The sequence below is a fragment of the Megalops cyprinoides genome, chromosome 1, assembly GCF_013368585.1.
Source record: "Megalops cyprinoides isolate fMegCyp1 chromosome 1, fMegCyp1.pri, whole genome shotgun sequence".
Classification (NCBI taxonomy): Eukaryota; Metazoa; Chordata; class Actinopteri; order Elopiformes; family Megalopidae; genus Megalops; species Megalops cyprinoides.
Genome location: NC_050583.1, coordinates 50609944 through 50634240, shown reverse-complemented (window position 1 = coordinate 50634240; position 24297 = coordinate 50609944). Strand labels below are relative to the sequence as shown.

Below are 24297 nucleotides of genomic sequence, written 5' to 3'. Positions count from 1 at the left end.
ACTTTGACAAGTGTATAAAACTGGCCTCCCTCCCTCTCATGGTGCGGCACTGTACTTATACGTGCCCTTAAGAGCCATATCTTCATCTATGACTTCAATAACCCTCAACTGTCATGGAGAGGTTTAAGACGAACTACGCTTTACACAAATGATTTGCTCGTGGTTATGTCACAGGCATTAGTAGCTAATTACATATAATTAATCAACTCAGAGCGAGCGCTACCCGTACCCGTAGATGTAATGTAATATATATTTTTTCATCTGGCTCACACAAGGCGAATTCACCTCACTTTGTTCCATGCACACCAAGCAGAAATTCGTAAACCAATCAGAGGTCAGTGCGCGTTGCATACGAAGGGACAGAGGCATCGCCCGAAGCCGAGATCATAGATCGAAAACTACTAGATCAGATTACTCGTAGGGAAGCAAAAGTCAAGTGCATGCGAGCTAGTAGCCATATTGCTCCAAATATTGGTCTAAATGTATGACAACCCTTTATCTGTCTTTGTTTTAAGGCCCCTAGAACATGAGTCCTGCATGTGTTCTTCTATTCAGGACGTCGTATTGGCTTAAATATTCACATCAAACCGAATGAAATGCGCAATTTCGTTGTAATTCTATATCTATGTACGTGACCTACGTTTGTCAGGCAAACTTCAGCGTTGTGAGCATGCGCAGATCAGTTTGAACCAGGGCAGGCACACGATGGCCGCGAACAGTGATGTACTCCTGGGCTTGGTGGAAGAATTCGTCTCGGGACAACAGGACAGCAAGGCCGCTGATACTGCAACAGGTAGCAAAGCCACATCAGACATATCGACCTTATGTCTGACGCACAGCTAATCCCTCCGGCAGCTTTAGTTACAAGCTAATCGCGATACGACATGCGCTCGTAAGATGCGCCGGCTCAAAGCTCGATGACATGATGTAAACTAGCTTGCCAGCTAGCTGGCTAATGCATGTCACTGTCCTTTATGCAGTAAAGCATATCATCTAGCTAGTTGACGTGCTAGATTGGCATCAGTAAGTGTACCTTTCACACGATGTTAACTATTTCAGATTTTCTGAAATGAATGAACATGTAGCTAGTAGCTAGGTAAACTTGACAAGCTAGCTAGTGAGCTAGCTACATGACTAGCTAGGTAGCTAACGAACTACTACACTTTTAGTAGCTGTACCCTACAACTGAAGTCCAGTATGACATTTTGTGCGCAGTGTTCGAATTACCTGACCTAGCTGCTGCATGGAAAGCCGCTGTCACAGCAAATGTACAGTCACCTGGACTCTGGACTTCAGAAGTCAGCATCGCCTGACCCCCACTTTCAAACTTTACCTTGAGCTAGGTAGTTATAAGAGATCTTATACTACGAACCAGATGGTGTCCTGTGTGCTGATGATAAGTTGTGCGAGTTGCTGTGCTTTACGCTCGCTGGTGTGTTTGAATAAATCAAGAAAACCCTGTCCACTTACCATTTAAAGCAGAGAATTGGTGTCAAAATACATGAACTTTACCAAGCAGTAAAGCGCATCTTAGCCACTCATTTGCAATGGGACAGGTGTCACGCTCGAGTCAAGTCTAAAGCCAGCTACGTCTTTATTGCTGCAAGAAGACACTGTCAAGGAAGCAAAAGTAGAGGGGAAAGGTAGCATTTTTTCATTTGTACATTGCCTAAAAAAATAATCTATGATTTTTTTTGCTCTTCCACAAGGTGTGAAGACTGGGCAGTTTACAATATTAGAGTTGGTTGAAGCATTGGGGTAAAGTATTATTACTATTGTTATATTATTATTACTTATTTAAAACAATGCTATCTAATCAGGTGTGTGCTCATTTGAATGTTGCTGGTTTGCAAGTGTATGTATCCCTCTGTTTTCTGTGAGGAAGCAGCATAGTTTCATAGTTCCATAACATTGAGGTTAGAAGTTCACGTCTTTAAGAACAGTTCAGCTTTTTTGTATGATTGAAAAAACAGTTCGTTATGCACCTCTCACAGCTTAGGGAGGGTGGGGTGTTTCAGGGGAAACCCCATTCATCTCTAATGATGGGCATGTATTCAGGGGGGCCTATGGATGGGATCGCTTTGTGCCAGACTTGTGTAAAAAGAACTTACCATAGGGCACACATGGAGAAGTTTGGTTTTTCATTTTGTCTTTTTTAGGTTAGCTTGCTGCTGAGACCCAGTTGATTATGTGAACCTTGGAATGCTCACATATCATTGTGCCTGTCAGAAATGAGAATTCCAGTCCATCACGAAGCGCAGGCCTTAAACGCAGCTGTTTGATTGTGGTCAATTTGTGGTCGTGTTTTAAAGCGTCATGCAGTGTTGTTTCATGTGCCAGTGATGGCTCATCTCATCCATCACACCCATTTTAGTAGCTGATGCATTTATAATAAACAGAGCAATTTAATACAGTGTCTGTGGAGCATAATGCAGGGAGGAGAACTGCACTTCCAGTGCTTAGCAGTTTAAACCATTCCTGGTTTTTCTAGAAGCAGGTTACTGTGTCAAGTGCAAGCTGCCTGTTGGTGGGCATGTCACCCAGCCCAGTGACATGCTTCTGGTAAGACCAGGAATGGCTTAGACCGCTATGCATTGGGAGTGCCATTCCCATCCATTTATAGCATGTTTTCATCTGTGCAGGCTGAGCCTGACAAGCTCTCAGCCCCAAACAAGAGGCCGGGGGGTCCAGCTGCTCTCCCAGGTCCTTCAGGAGTGCTACGACAACCTCACGGAGAGGGAAGGTGAGGGGCCATCCTCTTATATTGACATGGTCATCTGTTCCACAGGGGTGTGATCCTTACCAATGTGCCTTACCGGTGTGCCGTACAGGAAGAGCCTCCCCATTCACGGGGATACATTTCAGAGGTCCCACAAATAGGGAGACATCCAAAATAACTCTCTAATAATTGAAACTTGTTCTTGTGCATGAATGGGATTTGTTCCCTACACAACGTAAGGGCACTGTAATAATAAATGTAGCTGTTTCTAAAGTGTATGTAATAATGTTATAAACACATGTTATGTGTAAAATCAAAGTAATAGAGAATTGTGTTCTAAGGCTTAGGAACAGAGCATGAAGCCAGGGGTGGGTTTGTCGGCCATGTTCCCTCATCTCTGTGCCCTCAGACACTGTGTGACTCATCAGTTACCTGTGTTGATGTCAGTGGAGTTGCACCTGTCCTCCAGTCAGTGGCTTACCTCACTGTGCTGCACTATGCAGCTTGCAGTGTGAGAGAGAGTAGCATTTAACAATGAGAGGATGATACACCATTCACATTTGTCTCAGTGTCAGGCAGTGTCATGCTGTAAGGGGTTTTGTTTTCAACCCCAGATTGAAAACAAGGCTGCCAATGAATGCACACAGAGTTGTGAAACTAAGTGCTTTTTATGCTGCATCTAAATGCTTTGTGTTACTGGGGAAATAAAGTTCCTTCTTTCCCATAGTGTCAGCTGCACAGTTTTGCATCTGTGGAGTTAGTGAATTTTGTCTAGTGCGCTTCCTGGAAGATTTCAGCTGTCTCCTCTCCCGTCTTCTTTCATGTTTAACGCCAGTGGAGGTCCTGATTGCCTTTTATGAAAACAGACTGAAGGACCATTATGTCATCACACCGCATGTCTTACAGGGGATCAAAGCCCTGGTAAGTCATTTAGTCCTGATGCTGATAGGCCCCAGGCCTCTCTCCACACAACTGTGGGTGCCATCTGTGATCTTTACAGTAACTCGATGGGTTATTGCATTAATTGTACTCACAATGTCAGCCTATCAAGACAGCTTTAAGATCAGTGTATCTGCGGAGCATAACAACCTAAAACTGAGATGTCTGTCTGCTAAGAGGCATTTCCTGTGTACACTTTAACACCCACTGAAACAGGGGTGTTAAAGATTTTTCTCTGCCTCTCTTTTTCTGAATCTTTTAACTCATGTGTTTTTATTCCTCTAAATAGCATAGAAGAGATACAACAGTGTTGTATGATTTTAATAGAGATAAAAAAAAGTGTAAAAAGGAGGAAAACAAACTAAATAAAAAATAATAGCAGAATTAAAGTGTGGTCTTTCAGTTTGCAGTATCTGTTAGAAATAGGCTGAGAGCAGAGTGCCAGAGATACATGAAATGATGAAAGGTTTTATTCTGAGAGGTATGCTGTGGTGAAACTGGAACACTTGGATATTCAAAGAGTGTAATAAAGAATCAGCTGTTCGTATCCCGCTGGTCACCTTCCTGAAATGCAAAGCGATGAGTGAGCACAAAGGCATCGCACTGTGGGGATTTCCATGTGTTCTGCCTGTGTGCCCTGTCTTTTTCTAGAAGCTGCTTCGCTGCTCTGGCTGTGGTTCTCTGACTCAGAATTGATTGGCTACTGATTGGCTAAGATACAGACTGTGAGAATGATTAGAGTAGTCGTGTTTTGATCTGCTTTGAGGCAGTTATTATAAAATGACTTCACTAATGATAGAATCATGACATTGTCATTATTTTGGAAATTGTTATGTATTATACATATTATGATCTTTCATCTATAACTTATAAAAGAACAGGCCTTTAATAAGTATAGATGCAGAGTAGTGGTATTTAGCAGTTTTTCCTTGCTGATACGTGATGGTGTGGCATGCACACTCCTTCCTGCTGGTTTGATTTTTTTCCCTAAATCTGCCTTTTCAGACCAAATGCAAGGCCTTTCCTCCAGGGTTGTCTGTCTCCATTCTGAGGTCCCTCTTCCAAGATGTCCACGTGCAGGTGAGGTTCCCCAGAATCCCAGCCGTCCCCCTCTCCTGTATCAAATTCACTGAAGTCAACATGCTTCTCATGATCACAGTTAGATGAATATTTTAATGATCCTCCACCAATGTTCTGGAGAGACTTGTGGATGTGCATTGCCAAAGAGTTTCTATTTATTTAGTTGCTTTTGCCTTGAATGCTCTGTTTGTTGTCTGTTCAAATAATTGAAGTTTCTGCCAGAACCCTGTAAGGATTATTGGGCAAAACATACAAGAAGCGGCATGCAAAAATGAGCTCATGGAATGAATGTATGTGTGTAAGTCATAATAGAGGTGGGCAATGGAAGCGGTGTTTGGGAATTAAATACTTAAAGTATTGGCTCAGATCTCCTTTTTCTGTGGCTTTGAGCATTTTGGTGTATGGGTTTAAGTGCAAGAATTTATCATGTTTCCTGGTAAAAACTGGGCAATGCACAACTTCCTGGTTCTCTTGAATGCCTCTGAGCCTCGGCAGACATTGTGTCCGTCCTGTCCCCACAGTCTCTGATGCTGCAGGAGCGGTCATGTGTCTACAACATCCTGATGAACCTGATGGAGTCCCGAGAGGACGGTAGGGACAGGATGGGTGTCGGGCGGGGCAGGGTGGGGCCAAACAAGGTTGGGGGAAGGGGGTGCAGATAGAGGGGATGGGTGGGTGTGGTGCAGGATGGCAGGAGGGTGGCACAGGGGTTAGGGGACTGTACACTTAACCAGAAGGTTGTTGGTTTATATTCAGGGTGGGCTTTTGTACCATTGAGCAAACAACTCAACCAGATTTGCTTCAGTAATTTCAGATATAAAAATGGATAACGTATCAAATATAAAACATGGACGTAACCTCAAATCCGGGTATTTGATGACAGAATTATTTATTAAATGTTGTTAAACTGTCTTTGTTATTAATTTCTGTTCTCCTATTGGGAAAGAATTACCCTAAGTATGGTGTGTACTTTAAGAAAGCCGTGAGGGTCTGCAATCTTTGATCACACTCATTCTTTCTTTGGTGCATCCTACAGAGTTGATGGGCTTGGGTGCAGACTTTGTCTTCGGATTCGTCCAGGCGATGGACGGAGAACGGGACCCGCGCAACCTCCTCCTGGCCTTCCAGATCGCCCGGAACATCCTCCACAGGGGCTACGAGCTGGGTGAGGGTGGGCAGCCGTCTCCGCAGCCAGACCTGGGGAACGGTCCGGGCCTTTTCCAGAAACACTGGCAAGGCACAGATAAGGGCTCCTGCTCTGGCATGAGCAGGAGTCCCATAGGAAGAGAGTGAAACCAGATAGGAGTTCTGCTTACCTCATACTTCATCAGCAGTCTGCCTTTTACCGGTAGCGGTGAATCACCTTGACGGCAACTTCTGTCTGTATGATTTTGTGAATCTGGAGCAGGCGGCATGGTGTTGGCCTCCTGCTTTCAGTCCCATTCTGACTGTGGATCTGTGTTACCTTTATCCTGAGTGAAATCGAGACCTTATTCCCCACATCCTAACCTGTGATGGCAAACACAGTGTTGTTTATGTTGACCTACATGTTTTCAGGAACACCTAAACAAAACAGTTTTTATTATCATTGCATTTTTTCTTTTTTTTCTTAAGAGCAACATAAAAGTTATGTCTTATTTAATATGAACGTCAATGAATTTTTAAGAAAATTCTTTACCCTCAGTTTTTAGCTGTTGCTTTTTTCGGTAATCAAAATGAATAATGACAATAAATATTATAATGACAAAGACAACACAAAATATCTTGAGTTTCCCCTGAGGGTTCAGTTATGCATTCCTGATACTGATCGTAATCCTCAGATGTGATCTTATCTGACCCATAAAGACCGAAGTAGAAACTGCATGTAAAAATGAACATTTCATATCTCTGTACACTGAAGATGACAGAAGGATGTCATGGCTTTCTTCCCCAGGTAAATTCACGGAGGAGCTGTTTGAGGTCACATCCTGCTATTTCCCTATAGACTTCACTCCAGTAAGTGTCGTGTGAACGTGAGGTCTCAGATCAGCCTTTGGGACAGTGTTGCTGAGATTGCTCTGTGATGCCTTACAACAGACACCAGTGAGGTGGCTTAGTGTGGATAAATATGGAACACACAACTCCAGAGATAACACACCTTAATCACATTCAGTAGATAAATTGAGTACAGCCAAGTCATCTGTGGTCTGAAGAGAACTGACAGGAAATTGCAGAAAGCTTTGTCAGATCTTTTGATGGGCAGCTCAGGGCGACGTCTCAATCTGTGTTGCCGCTGTAGCCAGTCCGGTGCTTTTGTGTCAGACGGCAAAGAGCATTAGAAACCTTTTCTGTCACAGCATTTCGGGCTGCGAGAGTCTGCTCGCTCTGACAGCGTGTTTAAACGTGAGAAAGTGAGAGTTAAAGGGAGACTCATTCTTGGTGTCTCAGTTTAGCGTATCGTTTCCCCATCTGTCTGTCTGTCCCTTTCCAGCCACCGAATGACCCCCACGGGATCACCCAAGAGGAGCTGATCCTGTCGCTGCGGGCCGTGCTGACAGGGACGCCCCGGTTCGCAGAGGTACAGGACGGGCGTGGGTTTGCTCTGAGCTGATGTCCTAGATGAGAATGTGAGCCAGACAGCACAGGGCTTCAGGGAGAGGTAGGACCCACAGTGAGCACTGGTGAGGGCTGAGGAGCAGCCATGTGGTGTAGTGGAAAGGAATAGCAGTGCGGTGTAGTGGTAAGGAGCAGCAGTGCGGTGTAGTGGTAAGGAGCAGCAGTGCGGTGTAGTGGTAAAGAGCAGCAGTGCGGTGTAGTGGTAAGGAGCAGCAGTGTGGTGTAGTGGTAAGGAGCAGCAGTGTGGTGCACTGGTAAGGAGCAGCAGTGTGGTGCACTGGTAAGGAGCAGCAGTGCGGTGTAGTGGTAAAGAGCAGCAGTGCGGTGTAGTGGTAAGGAGCAGCAGTGCGGTGTAGCAGTGTGGTGCACTGGTAAGGAGCAGCAGTGCGGTGTAGTGGTAAAGAGCAGCAGTGCGGTGTAGTGGTAAGGAGCAGCAGTGCGGTGTAGTGGAAAGGAGCAGCAGTGTGGTGTAGTGGTAAGGAGCAGCAGTGTGGTGTAGTGGTGAGGAATAGCAGTGCGGTGTAGTGGTAAAGAGCAGCAGTGCGGTGTAGTGGTAAAGAGCAGCAGTGCGGTGTAGTGGAAAGGAGCAGCAGTGTGGTGTAGTGGTAAGGAGCAGCAGTGTGGTGCACTGGTAAGGAGCAGCAGTGTGGTGTAGTGGTAAGGAGCAGCAGTGTGATGTAGTGGTAAGGAGCAGCAGTGTGGTGCACTGGTAAGGAGCAGCAGTGTGGTGTAGTGGTAAGAAGCAGCAGTGTGGTGTAGTGGTGAGGAATAGCAGTGTGGTGTAATGGTAAGGAGCAGCAGTGTGGTGTAGTGGTAAGGAGCAGCAGTGTGGTGTAGTGGTGAGGAATAGCAGTGTGGTGTAGTGGTAAGGAGCAGCAGTGCGGTGTAGTGGTGAGGAATAGCAGTGTGGTGTAGTGGGATAGAGCATCATTTTGGTATAGTGGCGAGGTGCAGCAGTGTGTGGTGTAGTGGCAATGAGCAGCAGTGTGGTGTAGTGGTGAGGTGCAGGATTCGTAACCCAACAGTTGCCGGGTTGGTTCCTGGATGGGAAACTGCTGTCACACCCTCATGCAATCTGAATCTCCGAAAATAGCACATTTACTTTCACATTTAGTCATTTAGCTTATCCAGCTGTATAACTGGATATGCAAAAGTTTCGGCTGTAGACTTCACTCGGTAAGAGTGTCTGCTGATAAAATGTAAGGTAATGTTACGATATCTCACTGGAATTCAGACGCAGCTGAGCTAGGGACAGATCAATCATGAAATAAACCGCAAACTGTCTCATTATCGGTGGCCTCCGGGAAGCTCAAAGGGACTCTGAAATGTAAATTTGGCAGCAGGAAGCGGTGCTTTTCTTGCGTGTGGATAGGAAGAGGGATAAATTTAACTTCCCTGATGCAGAAAAAAAAATCGTAGTGGAGACAGTGGAAAAAGAGAAGTGCTAAATATTCACACCGTCTCCTGTCGTAACGCATTTTGTCTGTGTCCGTTTTGATTGATTGATTGATTGATCTGCTCTGACAGTTCCTGCTGCCGCTTATCATCGAGAAGGTGGACTCTGATGTGCAGAGCGCCAAGCTGGACTCCCTGCAGACGCTGGTAACAGAACCACAGTGATCCCCACATGATCCGAGACTGCATGCTTGCCCTCCTGTTCGGTCAGACAGAGCAGACCTATCCTTTACCTGACTTACCTGACTAAAGTGTTTGTGCTTTGTGCCTCTTGGCTGTGTGTCTTCTCTTTTCTTAACGAGAGGATTTTAGGGTTTGGGGATTTGCTGAGTGCTACCATTATAATAGCTCAGTTGCTCCTAATAAATAATTAAAATCGCTTTTTGGATTAATTATTCAAAAGATTGGATGAGCTAAGCATACTGGCACTTACGAAAATGTTTGTATCACTTCAGTGCTCTGTTTGTTATCATGTCTGGTAAGTGAGTGATGGCATTCGTTTTCCTGAATGCACTGATGTAACGTGAGATTCTGGGTGACCCTGGATGACGGAATGTGTGTTCATGTGTGACCCTCGCTCCCTGCGTGTTTCAGGCGGCCTGCGCCTCCGTGTACAGACACAAAGACCTGACTGAGTTCCTGCCGGGGCTGTGGTCCTCGCTCCGCAGAGAGGTGTGCAAGTGAACATGCTATGAACCTGTGAGATGGCATTGTGAATGTATTATTTTTTGTGAAATTTTTTTACCTACCAGAGGAGTAAAAAGGAACAAAAGCACACTTTCAACAAAACAGCCTGTAAGTGAGGGCTATAGAGTTAAGTTACAACATGTGAGTTAAGACCACAGTATACACTAAGTTACAAATGAGCATACAACAGGTGATAGTGAATGGGTTTTTGATTGTGAGTCTTGTGTCGATGGAGGGCAGTCACTTTGGATCTCGTCCTGACTCCCTCCCTCTCCTGCCCTCCACCCTCTCTCCCTCCCACCACAGGTCTTCCAGACGGCCAGTGAGAAGGTAGAGGCGGCCAGCCTGGCGGCCCTGAGCGCCCTCACCGCCTGCCTGTCCCGCTCCGTGCAGCACTCGGATGCAGATGACGCTCTGCAGGGCTTCCTGGACCTGGTGCTCAGAGGTATGCCCACTCCCCCCCTACCCCCACCCGACTGCAGCATGCCTGCCCCGCCTCCAGACAGGGGTTAGCTTGCGTGAAGAGGCAGAGTGTTACCTTGGAAACGCGCCAAGCCCGCTGTCCTGACAACGTCCCCCTCGGCCACTGACCGCTGCTATGACAACCTCCCTCTCACCTGTTGACTGTTGCCCTGACAACATCCGTCTCACCTGCTGATCACTGCCCTGACAACATCCCTCTCACCCACTGACCATGGGATATCCCCGACGGCAGACAGGTGGGATCGATGGTGTTTCCACAGCAGCGTCTAGGCGCTAATATCACCAGCATCCATCACTACCACCACTACCTCTGCAGGCATTGCATACTCATCGATTACCGTTTCACACACACACCTCCCAAATTATTTGCCCTCCCTCACCCCCCGCCCCCTCTGACGGCCACGCTCCGCTGTGTTTTCTTGTCCCAGACTGCCAGCACCACCTCTGCGAGCCGGACCTGAAGCTGGTCTGGCCCAGCGCCAAGCTCCTGCAGGCGGCGGCCGGTGCCTCCCACAGGGCCAGTTACAAGATCGCAGCGGCCGTCGTGCCCCTGCTGCTGGAGCAGTACAACAGCCGCACGCAGGTGAGACACCCGGGACCAGCCCGTCCCGCTCACGTCTCCTTCTGCTGTGATACGGAGTTAGGGGTGTGCTCACACTCACTGGTCTGGGAGTGTTGTTAGCCTGGTCTGACTCTCTTGCTCGTTTAACACGGATCGATACGCTTCTGTTCTCTCGTGCTGGGCGTCGGTCTGGATAAGAGCGTCTGCTAAATGACCGTAATGTGATAATGTAATGCTGTGATGTTGATGCTTGTTACCTCACTGCCTCAGCCGTACTGACATCAAAGGGAAGGATATCCCCCTCTGCAGAGTGGCGCTTGTTATCGCTGTTGTTCGGGTCCGTTAGGGTCCAGTTCCGTGTGCATTGTGGTCACAGAAGGCAGAGTGGCAGCAGTGTCCCCACAGGTTCAGTGCAACAGCAGCAGTGGGGCAGCAGTGTGGTGTAGTGGTAGAGAGCAGGGCTTGTAACCAAAACGTTGCTGGCTCGATTCCCTGCTGGGACATTGCTGCTGTACCCTTGGGCAAGGTACTTATCCCACAATCGCTTCAGTAAAATGTTGTAACCTATGTAAGTCACTATGAGTAAGAGCATCTGCTAAATGACAATAATTTTTAAGGTAATGGAACTTTTCTCCTTTTTTCAGTGTGCTCAGCGGCGCACCCTGCTGGAGGTGGTGCAGGGCTTCGTCCAGCCGGTGCAGAGCAGCTTGCCTTCAGACAGCGGTAGGTGCACATTCAGACTCTGCGCTTACAACACGTGCTCCTTCTTCGTTTTACTTGATGAAGTCATGGTAATGGGAAACGTTTTAATAGCATCACAATATCAGCTTCACAAATAGCATTTGTTAGTAATGAAAAAGTATCTATTTTCATTACCGCAGAGCTTCATTACACTAAATTTACACTAAATGTCAGCTAGTGGCACTAATTGTCCTGTGTCTCTGCAGTGGGATCTGTCACTAAATGTTCTTTCTATGTTTCTCTCTCCCCTTTCCTGCTCTCTCTCACTCAAACCCCCTCCCTTCCCGTCTCTTTTCCTCTCCCTTTGTCGATCTCTTTCCTTGTCCTACTCTCTCTCCCCACCCCCCTCTCCCTCTTCCTCTCTCTCTTTCACACCCTCCCTCTCTCACTCTCCCTCCCTTTCTCCCTCTCTCTTTCCCTTTCCCGTGTCTCTGCAGATGACAGTGTGCTCTCAGGCTTCCGGGAGCCCCTGTGCAGCCTGGTCTTCTCCGCTCTCTCCGAGTCCAGCTCAGGTCTGCAGGTCACTGCCACCTGCGTCCTCACCGCGCTGGGCCAGCAGCCAGGTGCGCCCCCCCCCCCCCCCCCCCCCCCCCCAAACGCCCCCTCGGCCCAGCTCTGATGCGCACATGCTCAGGCGCGGTCCCAGCATGCACTGCTCCCGCTGGTGCCGTGCCCTTCGCCAGCTGGGCGTGTTCACAGCCGACATTCGGCCTGCATTGAAGCTGCCTGAACAGCTGAAAGATAGACTGATGATGCGCATTGTCTGATCATAACCGGCTTGTCAGTAACACGCTGATGCCGTCCCTGTGAGGACAGCTCTGTCTGGTACAGCCTGTCATTCAGCCCCCCACACAGTGCTTCTGTTGTTCCCCTGCAGAGCGCTAAAGGCAGAGAATGCTTCCGTTGTGGAAAGCAATGTAAACAGTGTCATTAGCGCCACGCGTGCGGATGTATAAAGCCTGTTGTTTTTGTCCAAGGCCTGCTGTCAGCGCCGGACGTCGAGCTGGCCGCTGATCACCTGACCCGGCTGATCGTGGAGGAGGACGAGCCTCAAGTCAGGTAAAGACGTCACACCTCTGCCACTGCAGGAACCAGTGAATGAGTAGATGGATGTGATACACTGTAACATACACTATAAGGACAAAAGTATTTGGCCACACCTGTTTTTCAGGGTTTGGGCTAGGCAGCTTATCTCCAGTGAAGGGCAATCTTAATGCTTCAGCATACCAAGACATTTTGGACAATGCTATGCTTCCAACTTTGTGGCAACAGTTTGGGGAAGGCCCTTTTCTATTCCAACATGACTGTGCCCCAGTGCACAAAGCAAGGACTATAAAGACATGGTTTGATGAGTTTGGTGTGGAAGAACTTGACTGGCCTGCACAGAGCCCTGACCTCAACTCCATCGAGCACCTTTGGGATGAACTGGAACGGAGATTGCGAGCCAGGCCTTCTCGTCCAACATCAGTGCCTGACCTCATAAATGCTCTACAGAATGAATGGGCACAAATTCCCACTGAAACACTTGTCAGTCAAAAATCTTGTGGAAAGCCTTCCAAGAAGAGTGGAAGCTGTTATAGCTGCAAAAGGGGGACCAACTCCATATTAAAGTATATGTATTTGAATACAATGTCATTACAGTGTAATGGTCAGGCGTCCAAATACTTTTGTCCGTATAGCGTACTTTCGTACTTTTGCTTGATCCAAAAACCTGCTTCTTATCAGATGTCTCTATCCTTCTGTCTGTCTCTCTCTCTCTCTCTCTCCCGCTTCTCCCACCCTCTTCTCCCTCTCCCTCTCTCCCCCGCCTCTCTCACTCCCTCCCTCCACAGTTCTGCAGTGATAGACTGTGCAGGCTCTCTGGCCCGGGTGCAGCCTGCAGCCTTTGCCTCCAAGATGGTCCCGAAGCTGAAGGACCACATCTTCTCAGGTGCGGGGAACAGCAGGGAGTGGGGGTGGGAGAGAAAGGTCAAAGGTCATAGAAGATTTGCAGAGAAAAGAATATCAATTTGTTTGAGGCATTTTCTTTGCCAGCACATACACATATCTGTACGATAGTTGATTTAAATAATGGGCTTAAGACATTTCATACAATCAGGATTAATTGGGCACAAGCGTTTTCCAGTATCTGCCCTGTATTCATTTATAGGTATCCTTGTGAGCTAGACTGATCCAGTAAAATCTGCCTGTTAGTCAAAGCATTGTTGTTTGTTTATGTATAATCTTGATCTTAATAGCTTAATTTGATTAAAAATCAATTTGTTTTAAATGGAGGTTAAATTAAATGTTAGTCCCAGCCACTTCTCAGAGTGAACACGTTTTACTGTTTTCCACCAGAGCCCATGGTGCTAGGCGATGGCCACACCCCTACACAGACGCACTCCCAGCAGGCCTTGCGACAGAGGTGTGTGATGGCGCTGGCGGTGGTGTCGTCCCATCCCAGCCTGGTGCAGGAAACTGCCCCCATCCTGCTGCAGATCCTCTCCTCAGCTCATACAGGTAAGGGGGGCGGTGTGCGGGTGATACTAGGGTGACATGGGGCAGTGTGGGGGTGATTCTGGGGAGACGTGAGGTGAGTTGATGGTGATACTGCAGCTATATAGGGCAGCGGAGGGGTAATTCATGAGGCGGTAGGGGGGTAACATTTAGCTGACATGCAGCAGTGAAGGCTTAACAGTGGGGCACCATGTTGTGAAGGGCGAGAGTAGTCCTCCCACCCAGCCTCGAATCCGGGTCTACGGGGTACCGAACTGCAGTCAGAGCACATACTCAACCGCAGTGACAGCACTCTGTCACAGGCACCATGTAGCAGTGTGGGGGTAAGGTTTGAGTGACACGGGAGTAGTGTGGGGGTGACATTGGGGTGACACGGGGTAGTGTGGGGGTAACATTAGGGGGACACAGAGCAGTATAGGCTTAAAAGTGGGGCCCATTGGAGCAGTGGGGGGTGAGGTTGGGGCAACATGGGCTGGAACACACAGAACAAAGGGGTGACCCGGAGCAGTGCGGGGGTGAGCTTGAGGTGACATTGGGTAGAGTGGGGGTAACGCTGGGGAGGCGTCAGGTCGGTGTGGAACTAAACGCATCCCCGAGACAGCAGTGTGAAGTCCAGAGGCTTAAGGAGACTCACTGAAGCAGTGTGAGTGGGTAACATGAGAAGGACACATTAGCAGCCTTGACTAAGACTGTTAGCTTAGTAAAGATGTACATCATTCCTCAACGAATTTCTTAACTACTTAACTAACTTAAGTCATCTGAAATACAGCTGGATAGCCCCTGCCATAACTGAGATAGGATTTTGTTCACTCAAGGACTCGAGCTGTCGACCCTCAGACGCAGAGTCCCGCGCGTCAGATGTTCTAACCTCTGCTTGCCAGGTAGCGGCTCCTTCACGGTGGAGGAGGTGGTGTCAGTGTGTCGCAGCCTGCAGCGGGTAGCGGCGCACGCTCAGGACACGGCCGAGACCGGACGCTTCTTCCACGACATCATCATCCCGCGCCTCCTCGGGTTGGCCCTGCAGGCAGCTGTACAGGGTGAGCGCCTGGAGGCGTGCCCCCGTCTGCCTCTCAGTTGCTCTGCACTGAAGTGGATCTCGATGAGCAATGTCGTGTTTAAAAGAGGAGGGCTGGCGCTGTGTTGGGCATACTGCACCCTGATTGCTTGCATATTAATGTGGAATTTGTTTATTTGAAATCCTCTCTACACATTACTTTTCATTACGTTACATTTTTGTCATTTAGTAGACGCCCTTATTCTTAGTAACATAAATAAGATACGTTTTTTTGTTTTTTTTTGACATGTTATCCCTTTATACAGCTGGATGTTTACTGAGGCTGTTCTGGGTTAAGTACTTTGCCCAAGGATACAGCAGTAGTGCCCCAGTGGGGAATCGAACCAGCAACTTTTTGGTTATGAGCCCTGCTACTTACCACTATGCCATACTGCTGCCCCAATTACATTAAGATGAATGATCGTTGGACAGATGAGAGTGAGTTCCCTGACCTTTGCCCTCTGGTCTCTCGGGTACAGGTGAGGAGCAGGGCGGACAGCGGAGCCCCCTGACGGAGGAGGCGGTGCTTTTCGCCTTGGTCCCTGTGCTGAGCACGGCGTGCAGCCATCTGCAGTCAGAGTGAGTGGGCTCTCACACACACACACACACACACACACACACACACACACACACACACATACACACATACACACATACAGTAACATACACAAAGAAACACACGCTAACCTACACGTATATATGTGTATACCCACACAGACACACATACGTACAAACTAACACACGCACAGACTGATACGCACATGCAATAACACTCATGCACACACGCACAAACACACACGTATATATGTATACACACAAATACACAAAAACAAATTTAAGCACGTACACAATCACAAACAGACATACACATACTAACACATATACAAACACACACACCATCTGTGGAATGGATCAGGTGTGGCCGTGCACGGTCTGTAAATAAATAACAATCGGCAGGGTGAGGGGCGTTAGTTCCTCTGGGTTCCTCAGGTCTGCAGATTTCATTAAGTATTCTTTGGTGCAGGATGTTTGCTTCCGGCAGTATTTTGGCCGGTGGTGTCCTGGGATGTCCTGGGGCAGAGAGGACACTTCTAAGTATTGAATTCCCATCCCCAGGCTGGCTGCCCTCACAGCGTCCCGGGCAGTGTCCCTCTTCCTCGACGGTGATGTGTCCTTCCTACCCGAAAACGATTTCCAGACCCCCATTCAGCTGTTGAAGGTGGGTTCTGAGAGGTACCCCTCCCACCCTGTAGAGGAGTAGAGTCGAGACCAGTGGAGTTACCACTATTGTGGGACCACCAGGAACCATGTGCTCACTGAGTGACAGATCTAGCCGAGTTGCATGCTGGGAAGTGTAGTGCCCTGCTACGCATGTGGTCATTGATGTTGTCTGTCTTGCAGAAGCAGTCAGAGGCCTGGAGACAGTCGCAGCTGGTGTGTCTGCTCATGGCCTGCGTGTGCTCGATGCCGAGGAGTGTAAGCTGGCCCCCGCTGTCTCACAGACTCAAATATCAGTGTGTAGGCCCGTACTGCCTCAGTTCAACAGAGGACAGATATCCCCTCCTAAACATCCACACTTACAGAGACGTTGAATTCCTGTGGTACCTGTCTCATATAATGTTTGGTCTTCTCCATCCATTTGAAATCACTCTGTGTTTATATAGGCAAGGTGGATGACCTGTTTCAGATGGTAATAGCTGTTAACATGGCATTGCATTTGTTGAATGCACATCTTCAGCTAAGAAACCAGGCACATATAACTGTCTGTAAACCTGGTCTTGGCCCATATTGTTGTTTTTCTTTAATTCAGTTAGAATTGTCAGGGGTATCATCTACATAACACATTGATCTCGACAGGTGGAGATTCCCCAGATTGACAGGCTCTTTGGTGAATTGGAGGAGCTGAGTTGCACCTGCGCCCACCCCTTTTCCTACACCTCAGCGGCAAAGTGCTTTGCAGGGCTGGTGAACAAAAGGCTGAGTGGTAAGGGCCCGGGGCCTGAGCCTGTTTCACTAGCATTTCCTCTGTGTTAGTGCTGCACGGTGTCAGTGTTGTTGTCACAGTCGGTGTGTAAGGGCGGTGTGTTTGGTCTTCCCAGGAGAGGCGCTGGACTCTGTGCTGGAGAGGACAATGAAGAGGATCGGCTCTGAGCTGGACTGTGTCTCATCTTCGTACCGAATGCAGGCCTTCACACTGCTGCTCTGGGTGAGGTGATGCTCAGATCCCTTGATCAGGAGTGCGCTACGATTTTAAAAACCCTCAAACCCCCTATTTCATAGTACCCTGCATTACTACACAACCCTCCAACCTTTTGTGTAGGAGGATGATATTAACAACCCTCCCACACCCTAATTCCTAGTAGCCTACATTATTTTACTACTTTCCAACCTCTTGAATATCTTTGCACCATGACATTAAATACTCTCCCACCCCCAATTAAGGATACCCTATGTTACAAGACAACCCACCAACCCTTTGAATAGGGGTGCTCCACAATTTCAAATACGCCACAACCCCCTATTCAGAGGTACATTGCATTATTATAAATCCGCTGATCTCTTGAAGACAGGTCCACTACACTGTTATAAACCTTCCAACCACTAGAGCAAAGGCACACTACACTGTTATGCAGGTCTCTAACCCTTAAAACAAGGGTACACTGTGCTACTATAAACCCTCTGATCCTTAAAACAAGGAGTCACTACGCTGCTATACAACCCTGTGATTCATTAAACGAGGGCAATCTATTCTAATACGAACCCTCCTGACCCCTTTAAACGAGGGTGCACTACAGCGTTACCCAGGTGCATCAGGGTCGCTGGAATGTGACCGAAAGGCTTCACCTTTCAGGGGAAATACCTTCATAATGTGATCCCTCTGGTGCGCTGTCAGCGACTGCACATAAATGAGTAACTCCATTGTCTCTGGCGCGTTGCTGTACTTTCCCCCAGCCCCTGCACTGCGCTGAAAACAGCCTTCCTCTTTGTCTCCCAGGTGGCCAAGGCCCTCCTTATCAGATACCATCCCCTCTCCACCGATCTGACTGACAAGGTAAAGTACTGCTGTCTTCTTTGTGCTCCATCTGACAGACAGCAGTAAGGTTTTTAATATGAATTTGTCTGCTTTTTTTTCTTCCTGTCTGTCAAACTGCCTCCATGACAAGACACATGAAAGAGTGAAATATGACTAAATAATACTGCAGCACTACAGCCAAAAACTCTGAGTGCAGAGAGCTTTGTTCTTAATATTGAGTTACAGATTCAGTCAGGTATAATGTTGTTTTGCTTCAGTTTGTTTCAGTGAGCTCTGAACATGTTCTTAAGTCTGTCTTCAGTCTTGGGCAGCAGCATAGCATAGCGGTAAGGAGCAAGGCTTGGAACCTAGAGGTTGCTGGTTCCATTCCCCACTGGGGCACTGCTGCTGTACCCCTGGGCAAGGTGCTTAGCCCAGAATTGCCTCAATAAATACTCAGCTGTATAAATGGATAACATGTAAATAACCTAACCTATTTAAGTCGCTCTGGATAAGAGCATCTGCTAAATGCCAATAATGTAATGTAATGCATGAAGCTGTTTCTCAGACTTAAGCATAAAGCGTGACATGGTTAGATTGAGGAATGAGAGCTCTGTGCAGGGAAAACAGATCCCCAGATTAGTTCTGCCTGCTTAGCACCACCTGTCCTGCCTCAGGTGAGCGCAGCACCTAACCCCTCCCTCCCTTGTGTCTCAGCTCTTCTCCCTGCTAACTGACCCTGAGTTGGGCGGCGCGGCGGCTGACGGCTTCTCCCTCATCATGAGCGACTCGGCAGACGTGCTGAACCGGGCCTGCCACGCCGACCTGCGCATCATGTACCGGCAGAGGTTCTTCACCGAGAACTCGGCCAAGCTCGTCCAGGGCTTCAACTCGGCCGAGAAAGGTAGCAGACAACAGAGAGGGCGTGTGGGTAGGGAAGCCATGTTTGGCTAAACTTGTCTAGGGCCTCAACTCAGCTGAGAAAGGTACCATGCAGTTAAGGAAGTCATGTTAGTCTAAATTCTTTTAGAGCTTCAGCTCAGCTGAGATAGGTACCATGCAGTTCACAGGGCTTCGAATCAGGGAGAAAGGTACTTGGTGACAGGAAAGGGAGTGCAGTTTGGGAAGCCGTGTTAGACTGAACTCTTCTAGGTCTTCAGCGTGGCCTAGAAAGGTACTGGGTGACAGAGGGGGAGTGCTGTTAGGAAAGTTATATTAGGCTAAACTTTTCCAGGTCTTCAAATTGGCTAAGAAAGGTACTGGACAACAGCCTGGGTGTGCAGTTAGGCAAGTCATGTTAGCCAAAAGTCTTCTAGGGCTTCAGTCTTGTCAAGATTTGTACCAGACAACAGGGAGTGCAGTTAGGGAAGTTACAATAGGTTAGAGTTTTCCAGTACTTCAATTTGGGTGATAAAGGTACTGGACAACCAGGAGGGTGTGTGATTAGGGAAGTCGAGCTCTGTCTGAACGTGATCCCAGTCTCAGTTACTGGTGTGAGGCAACAAAACAGCCCCGGCTCACCCACCCCCCGCCAATGCTCTCAGCAAGCCAGTCTGCCGCCATTGCACTAAACCCACAACCTTCCGGTTTCCAACCACAGGGTTATTTTATTTTTTGAGCTGGCAGCCAAGAACAGCTCCGTGGCCCAGATCCTTTGTGCTGCAGACATCCTGCAAGCTCAGTTTTCTTTAGCAAACTAGAGCAAAGTCGTCACTCCTTTTTTAAGTCTCGATTTCCTTTTTCCTCCCGTCTGGAGGATGAGAGGCGAGCGTCACCGTCTGCGTCACACCTGCTCTTGCCGTTGTCAAGACGGCTGCAGATTGTCCTCCCGTTGTCTTGGCGATAGTGCGGTTACCCTGTGCCAGTGTGGAGAGGCGGCTCAGAATACATCCCCCTCCTGCTGCTGACTCGCTCCTTTTTTTTACACACACACCGTGCCCCTCTGCTTGGCCCCCTCCCCCCATCATCCCAACCCCTCTCACTGCGACACCTGTCAGAGATGTTTACCTGTACATTTAGTCACCGGGCAGGCGCTCTTATGCAAACCAGCTCACAAAACCAAAGGTACAAAAGTGCAGATGAGCACCAGGATATGTGTGTAACAACAGGCCACCTATGAACATGTGTCAATGCATAAAACAGTGTTACAAAAACCAGAGCCCTACTGAATACAGAAGAGCTAATTCAAAAACAAATGCAGTAAAACCCCACAACAACATACAAGACAAGGATAAGTGTAAGTGTTATGATTAGATAGTGGGTACATATTTCGGCTCTGAAAGCGTTTGTAGATCTGAAGATGTTCTAGACAGCTTTGAGGGCATCTGCTGAGACGAGACTGGAGCCTTTGAGCGTCACAGGGGCCGCACAGCTAACCATCGTGACGTCTCTCTACTGTCTCCCGCAGAGAGGAAGTCGGGGTATTTGAAGGCGCTGTCGCACATCGTCAACCACCTGCCGAGACAGGTGCAGCTCACAGAGCTCCCCGCGGTAAGGAGAAGGGGAGGGAGTGCTGTGCAGATTATGGCTGTTGTTATTATTGTGATAAGTAATTGTCATATAGGATTGTATTGTCTGCCGCTGTTTCCTGTGGGATTCACACGGTGTAGCTGTGTTTTGGGAGGGGGGACTTTTTGAGACTTGTCTGTTTTTGCTGTCTGCAGCTGCTGCCCCTCCTCCTGGAGGCTCTGTCCTGCTCGGATCAAGGGGTGCAGCTGTCCACCCTGTCGTGCCTGCACCCCGTTCTCCTGGACCCCCCGCCGGCCCTCACCCCGCAGGTGGACGGCCTCGTGCACCGCCTGCTGGCCCTGACCACCAGCCCCGGCATGGTACTGACCCCCACCCTGGCGCATGTGCACGCACAGATGTATTCTCTATCTCTCTCTCTGTCACACACACACACACACACACACACACCTGCCATATTCTCTTATACACACACACACACACACACACACACACACACCTGCCATATTCTCTTATACACACACACACACACACACACACCTGCCATATTCTCTTATACACACACACACACACACACACACACACACACACACACACACCTGCCATATTCTCTTATATACACACACACACACACACACACACACACACCTGCCATATTCTCTTATATACACACACACATACACACACGCACGCCTGCCATATTCTCTTATACACACACACACACACACACACACCTGCCATATTCTCTTATATACACACACACACACACACACACACACACACACCTGCCATATTCTCTTATATACACACACACACACCTGCCATATTCTCTTATATACACACACACACACACACGCCTGCCATATTCTCTTATATACACACACACACATACACATACGTGTGTGCATACATATACATGCACTCAGACATATACATGCTTGCCATATTCTCTTATACACACACATACATACACATACATGCACAAAAACACACACACACACATATGCCTGTCATATTCTCTTATATATATACACACACACACACTCATGCATACACATATATGCATTCAAACACACATGCATACACATTCACACACATGTGCATGCTTTCCATTATTCTCTTACACACATACACTCATATACACATACACGCACAAGCGCACACACACACATGCTCACATATACAAACATATTCTCACAAACGCTCGTAGACTGAGGATCCTGCTCCCCCTGCTCCCCCTGCTCCCCCTGCCCTCCCTGCCCTCCCTGTGTGGAGCGGTGCTGACTCGGTAGAACTCCAGCAGTAATGGAGGTGTATCAAGCTGGCAGTCTGTGTCTCACTGCCTGTAAATCCACTGCCACGCTAGACTGCAGTCAGTAACTGCTGAAAATGCGCCCCAAACATGACTCAGCACCTGAACCCTGTACCGTTTTTCAGCCCTGTCTGGTGGTCTCCAAGGTAACCTTTTGTGCTGAAGAGACCACCACCCCGTAATGAGTGACTGAGCGGAGCATTTATGGAAGAGTGTTGGTACTTTTCTCTAGGGAAGGAAGACATCTACTGTTGCAGGAACGTGTGAGACCACTTGGAAATATTCAGACTTACTTGCTCTTCATTCGACTCATTTAATAACAAGTCACTCATGTTAAAAACGGGGCATGAAGCGTACATATGTATGGCGAACTTGCAGTCTTGAACACTACCCACTCTCCCCAGTCTGAGAGAGCTGCCTTTGTGAGGTTGGACATGTCTGATTTTGTTTTGATTCTCTCCCCCTCCCCCCTCTCACCCACAGAAAGTGCGAACTGCAGCCCTGCGCTGTCTCCACGCCCTCTGCCGGCTGCCAGAACACACGGTGAGAGCTCCGCCCCCACCTGGCGCACACGTGACGCTCCCGTGTTTGCTCTAATCTGATTCCACAGAGACCTCTGCCTGGTCTTGCCTGTTTACAGACACAGATCTACCATGTTTTCACTCCGTAAAGCCTGTTTTATATTAAGCTGTGAGGTCGAACTGAAGGGGGCGCTGCCGGTTCGTGTAGATTATCTAGAATTAAGGCACAGGTGTGCCGTTTTACCACAGGTTGTATTTTATTTTAGAGCTAAAGACGGTTTACCTTCAAAACTCTGGTATTTCAGTGGGGAATGTTGTTGAAGGTAAGAGTGGCTTAGTTGAGATGTAGATGATGTGCTACATTTGAGATGTGCTGCATGAGTGATCATGTGTTTGTGGATCCCTTCTGAACTGTCAGTGGTCATTACATTATTGTCATTTAGCAGACACTCTTATCCAGAGCAACTTACATATGTAGTTACAGTTTGATCCATTCATTCAGATGGTTATTTGCTGATGCAACTGTGGGTTAAGAACGTTCCCCAAGGGTACAGCAGCAGTGTCCCAGTGGGGAATCGAACCAAACAGCCTTTCAGTTACAAGCCTTGTTTCATACCACTGCGCCACACTGCTGCCAATGATTCCTCTCAACCAATCAATTCCACTGAACGTGAAATCCCCCCCCCACCATCTTCACTGTAGAGAGCTGCATGTGCAACTCCCTGTTAGTAATGTGTGCTGCCCCCTACAGGTCCTTCCATTCCGTGCGAGGGTGCTACGTGCCCTGGCCAAACCCCTGGACGACAAGAAGAGGCTGGTGAGGAAGGAGGCGGTCCTGGCGCGGGGAGAGTGGTGAGTCAGCATGAGGGCATCTGTCTGTGGTACTCTCAGCTGTACTTCCAGCAGCAGCCCTGATCCTGTGGAGCTCATTCTTTAACATTAACTTTCTCATGCCAAAAGGTGATCCTGTGGACATCATACATTGTTGAAAAAAGGCAATATCAGATAGTTTACTTCAAAGTGCACTTGGTGCACTGTTAGAATGGCACTTTTAGCAGTCAGGAGGGTTTTTTTAAACAGAAAAGGGATGTTTGTGTGGCTAAACCCTGTGATGGAGTGTGACCTGAACTCTGAGCCTGTAGATTGTGGTTATGTTTGTGCACAGTGCTGGCCTCAAAGACAGATGTTCTCTTGGGTTTGTTCTCCTAATCAGGTTCCTGCTAGGGAGCCCAGGAAGGTGAGCTTCCTTCCCCCCACCTCCCCCACCCACCCCCATCCCGATCCCGGTTCTGCCTGGGAGAGACGGACAATCTCTTTGGGGAAGAGGCCCCCCTGGATCCCCGGAGCCCGTCCCCATGGAAACGGCCCCGTCCCCAGCCCTCTTGCCACCACCGCCTTTAACCTTTAAAAAAAAAACAAAAACAAAAAAAAAACGAACATTTTTACTCTGTTGTTTTTTGTACTGCTTCTGCCCTTTGAATGCGCACAATGTGAGGAGTTATAGGCTGCCGCTGAGGCAGGGGCGGAGCCAGCAGAACCCACCCACAATCCCACCCGACGCACACAGGAAGTGCGAGCACCGAGGAAGCAGGGCCCTTGGGGGGAGGGGGGGCGTGTTAATGAGCAACAGAGGCAGGCATCACCCTTCACACATCACGTACCCCCAAAATCTCCACATGACCCCCTGCAAAATGAGGACACAGTAAAGCATGAGTTACCTCTACTTCAAAAAAACAGTTTCCAGTTTTGTCCTATTATGTAACAGTACTAATGACTGACACCGGTCAGGCATTTCAGAAGGGTAGTGACCTCACATTAGTTTGTCTGGGGAGTCGGTGTGTGGAATTCAGTTTTCTTTTCGATATTCTGAGAATAATGGTGTTCTGTCATCATTAAACGCCTTACCGCCACTACCAGGCCGATCGCTTCACATTTTTAGTCAGATTATTTCACTGCGCCAACTAACTTTAAACCTCACAAAACAAAAAAAGACTTATGCCAAGGATATTGTGGACAATATTTAAAGAAATCTATAACTTAACATGTCAATAAACTTCTTTTGTAAATGTAACAGTATTGTCTGGATGTTGTGTTTTCCTGCAAAAATGTGGTAAAAAAGAGTAAATTTAAACTGGTAATCTGGTATCTGTATCTTGAGAGACAGCTGGAGCCTT

General features: G+C 48.1%; 1 protein-coding gene across 2 annotated transcripts; it reads left to right on the top strand.

Moving 5' to 3' along the window:
• Positions 1-701: 701 nt before the first annotated feature.
• mms19 (MMS19 homolog, cytosolic iron-sulfur assembly component) lies at positions 702-23395 on the top strand. Of its 2 annotated transcripts, none has more exons than XM_036529452.1 (31): positions 702-793; positions 1710-1758; positions 2643-2743; positions 3555-3640; positions 4664-4738; positions 5260-5329; positions 5775-5903; positions 6672-6733; positions 7209-7295; positions 8861-8935; positions 9383-9460; positions 9782-9920; positions 10387-10541; positions 11165-11243; positions 11699-11824; positions 12239-12320; positions 13094-13191; positions 13599-13760; positions 14639-14794; positions 15291-15390; positions 15928-16030; positions 16216-16287; positions 16669-16795; positions 16911-17017; positions 17807-17863; positions 18542-18728; positions 20232-20314; positions 20488-20652; positions 22086-22145; positions 22875-22975; positions 23337-23395. In XM_036529452.1, the coding sequence occupies exons 1-31, from the start codon at positions 706-708 to the stop codon at positions 23362-23364; spliced, it is 3087 nt and encodes a 1028-aa protein (XP_036385345.1). In that variant the 5' UTR covers positions 702-705; the 3' UTR covers positions 23365-23395. The 2 variants fall into 2 exon arrangements, with proteins under 2 accessions (XP_036385345.1, XP_036385335.1); XM_036529442.1 differs by having other exon boundaries at positions 16213-16287.
• The last annotated feature ends 902 nt before the right edge of the window (positions 23396-24297 follow it).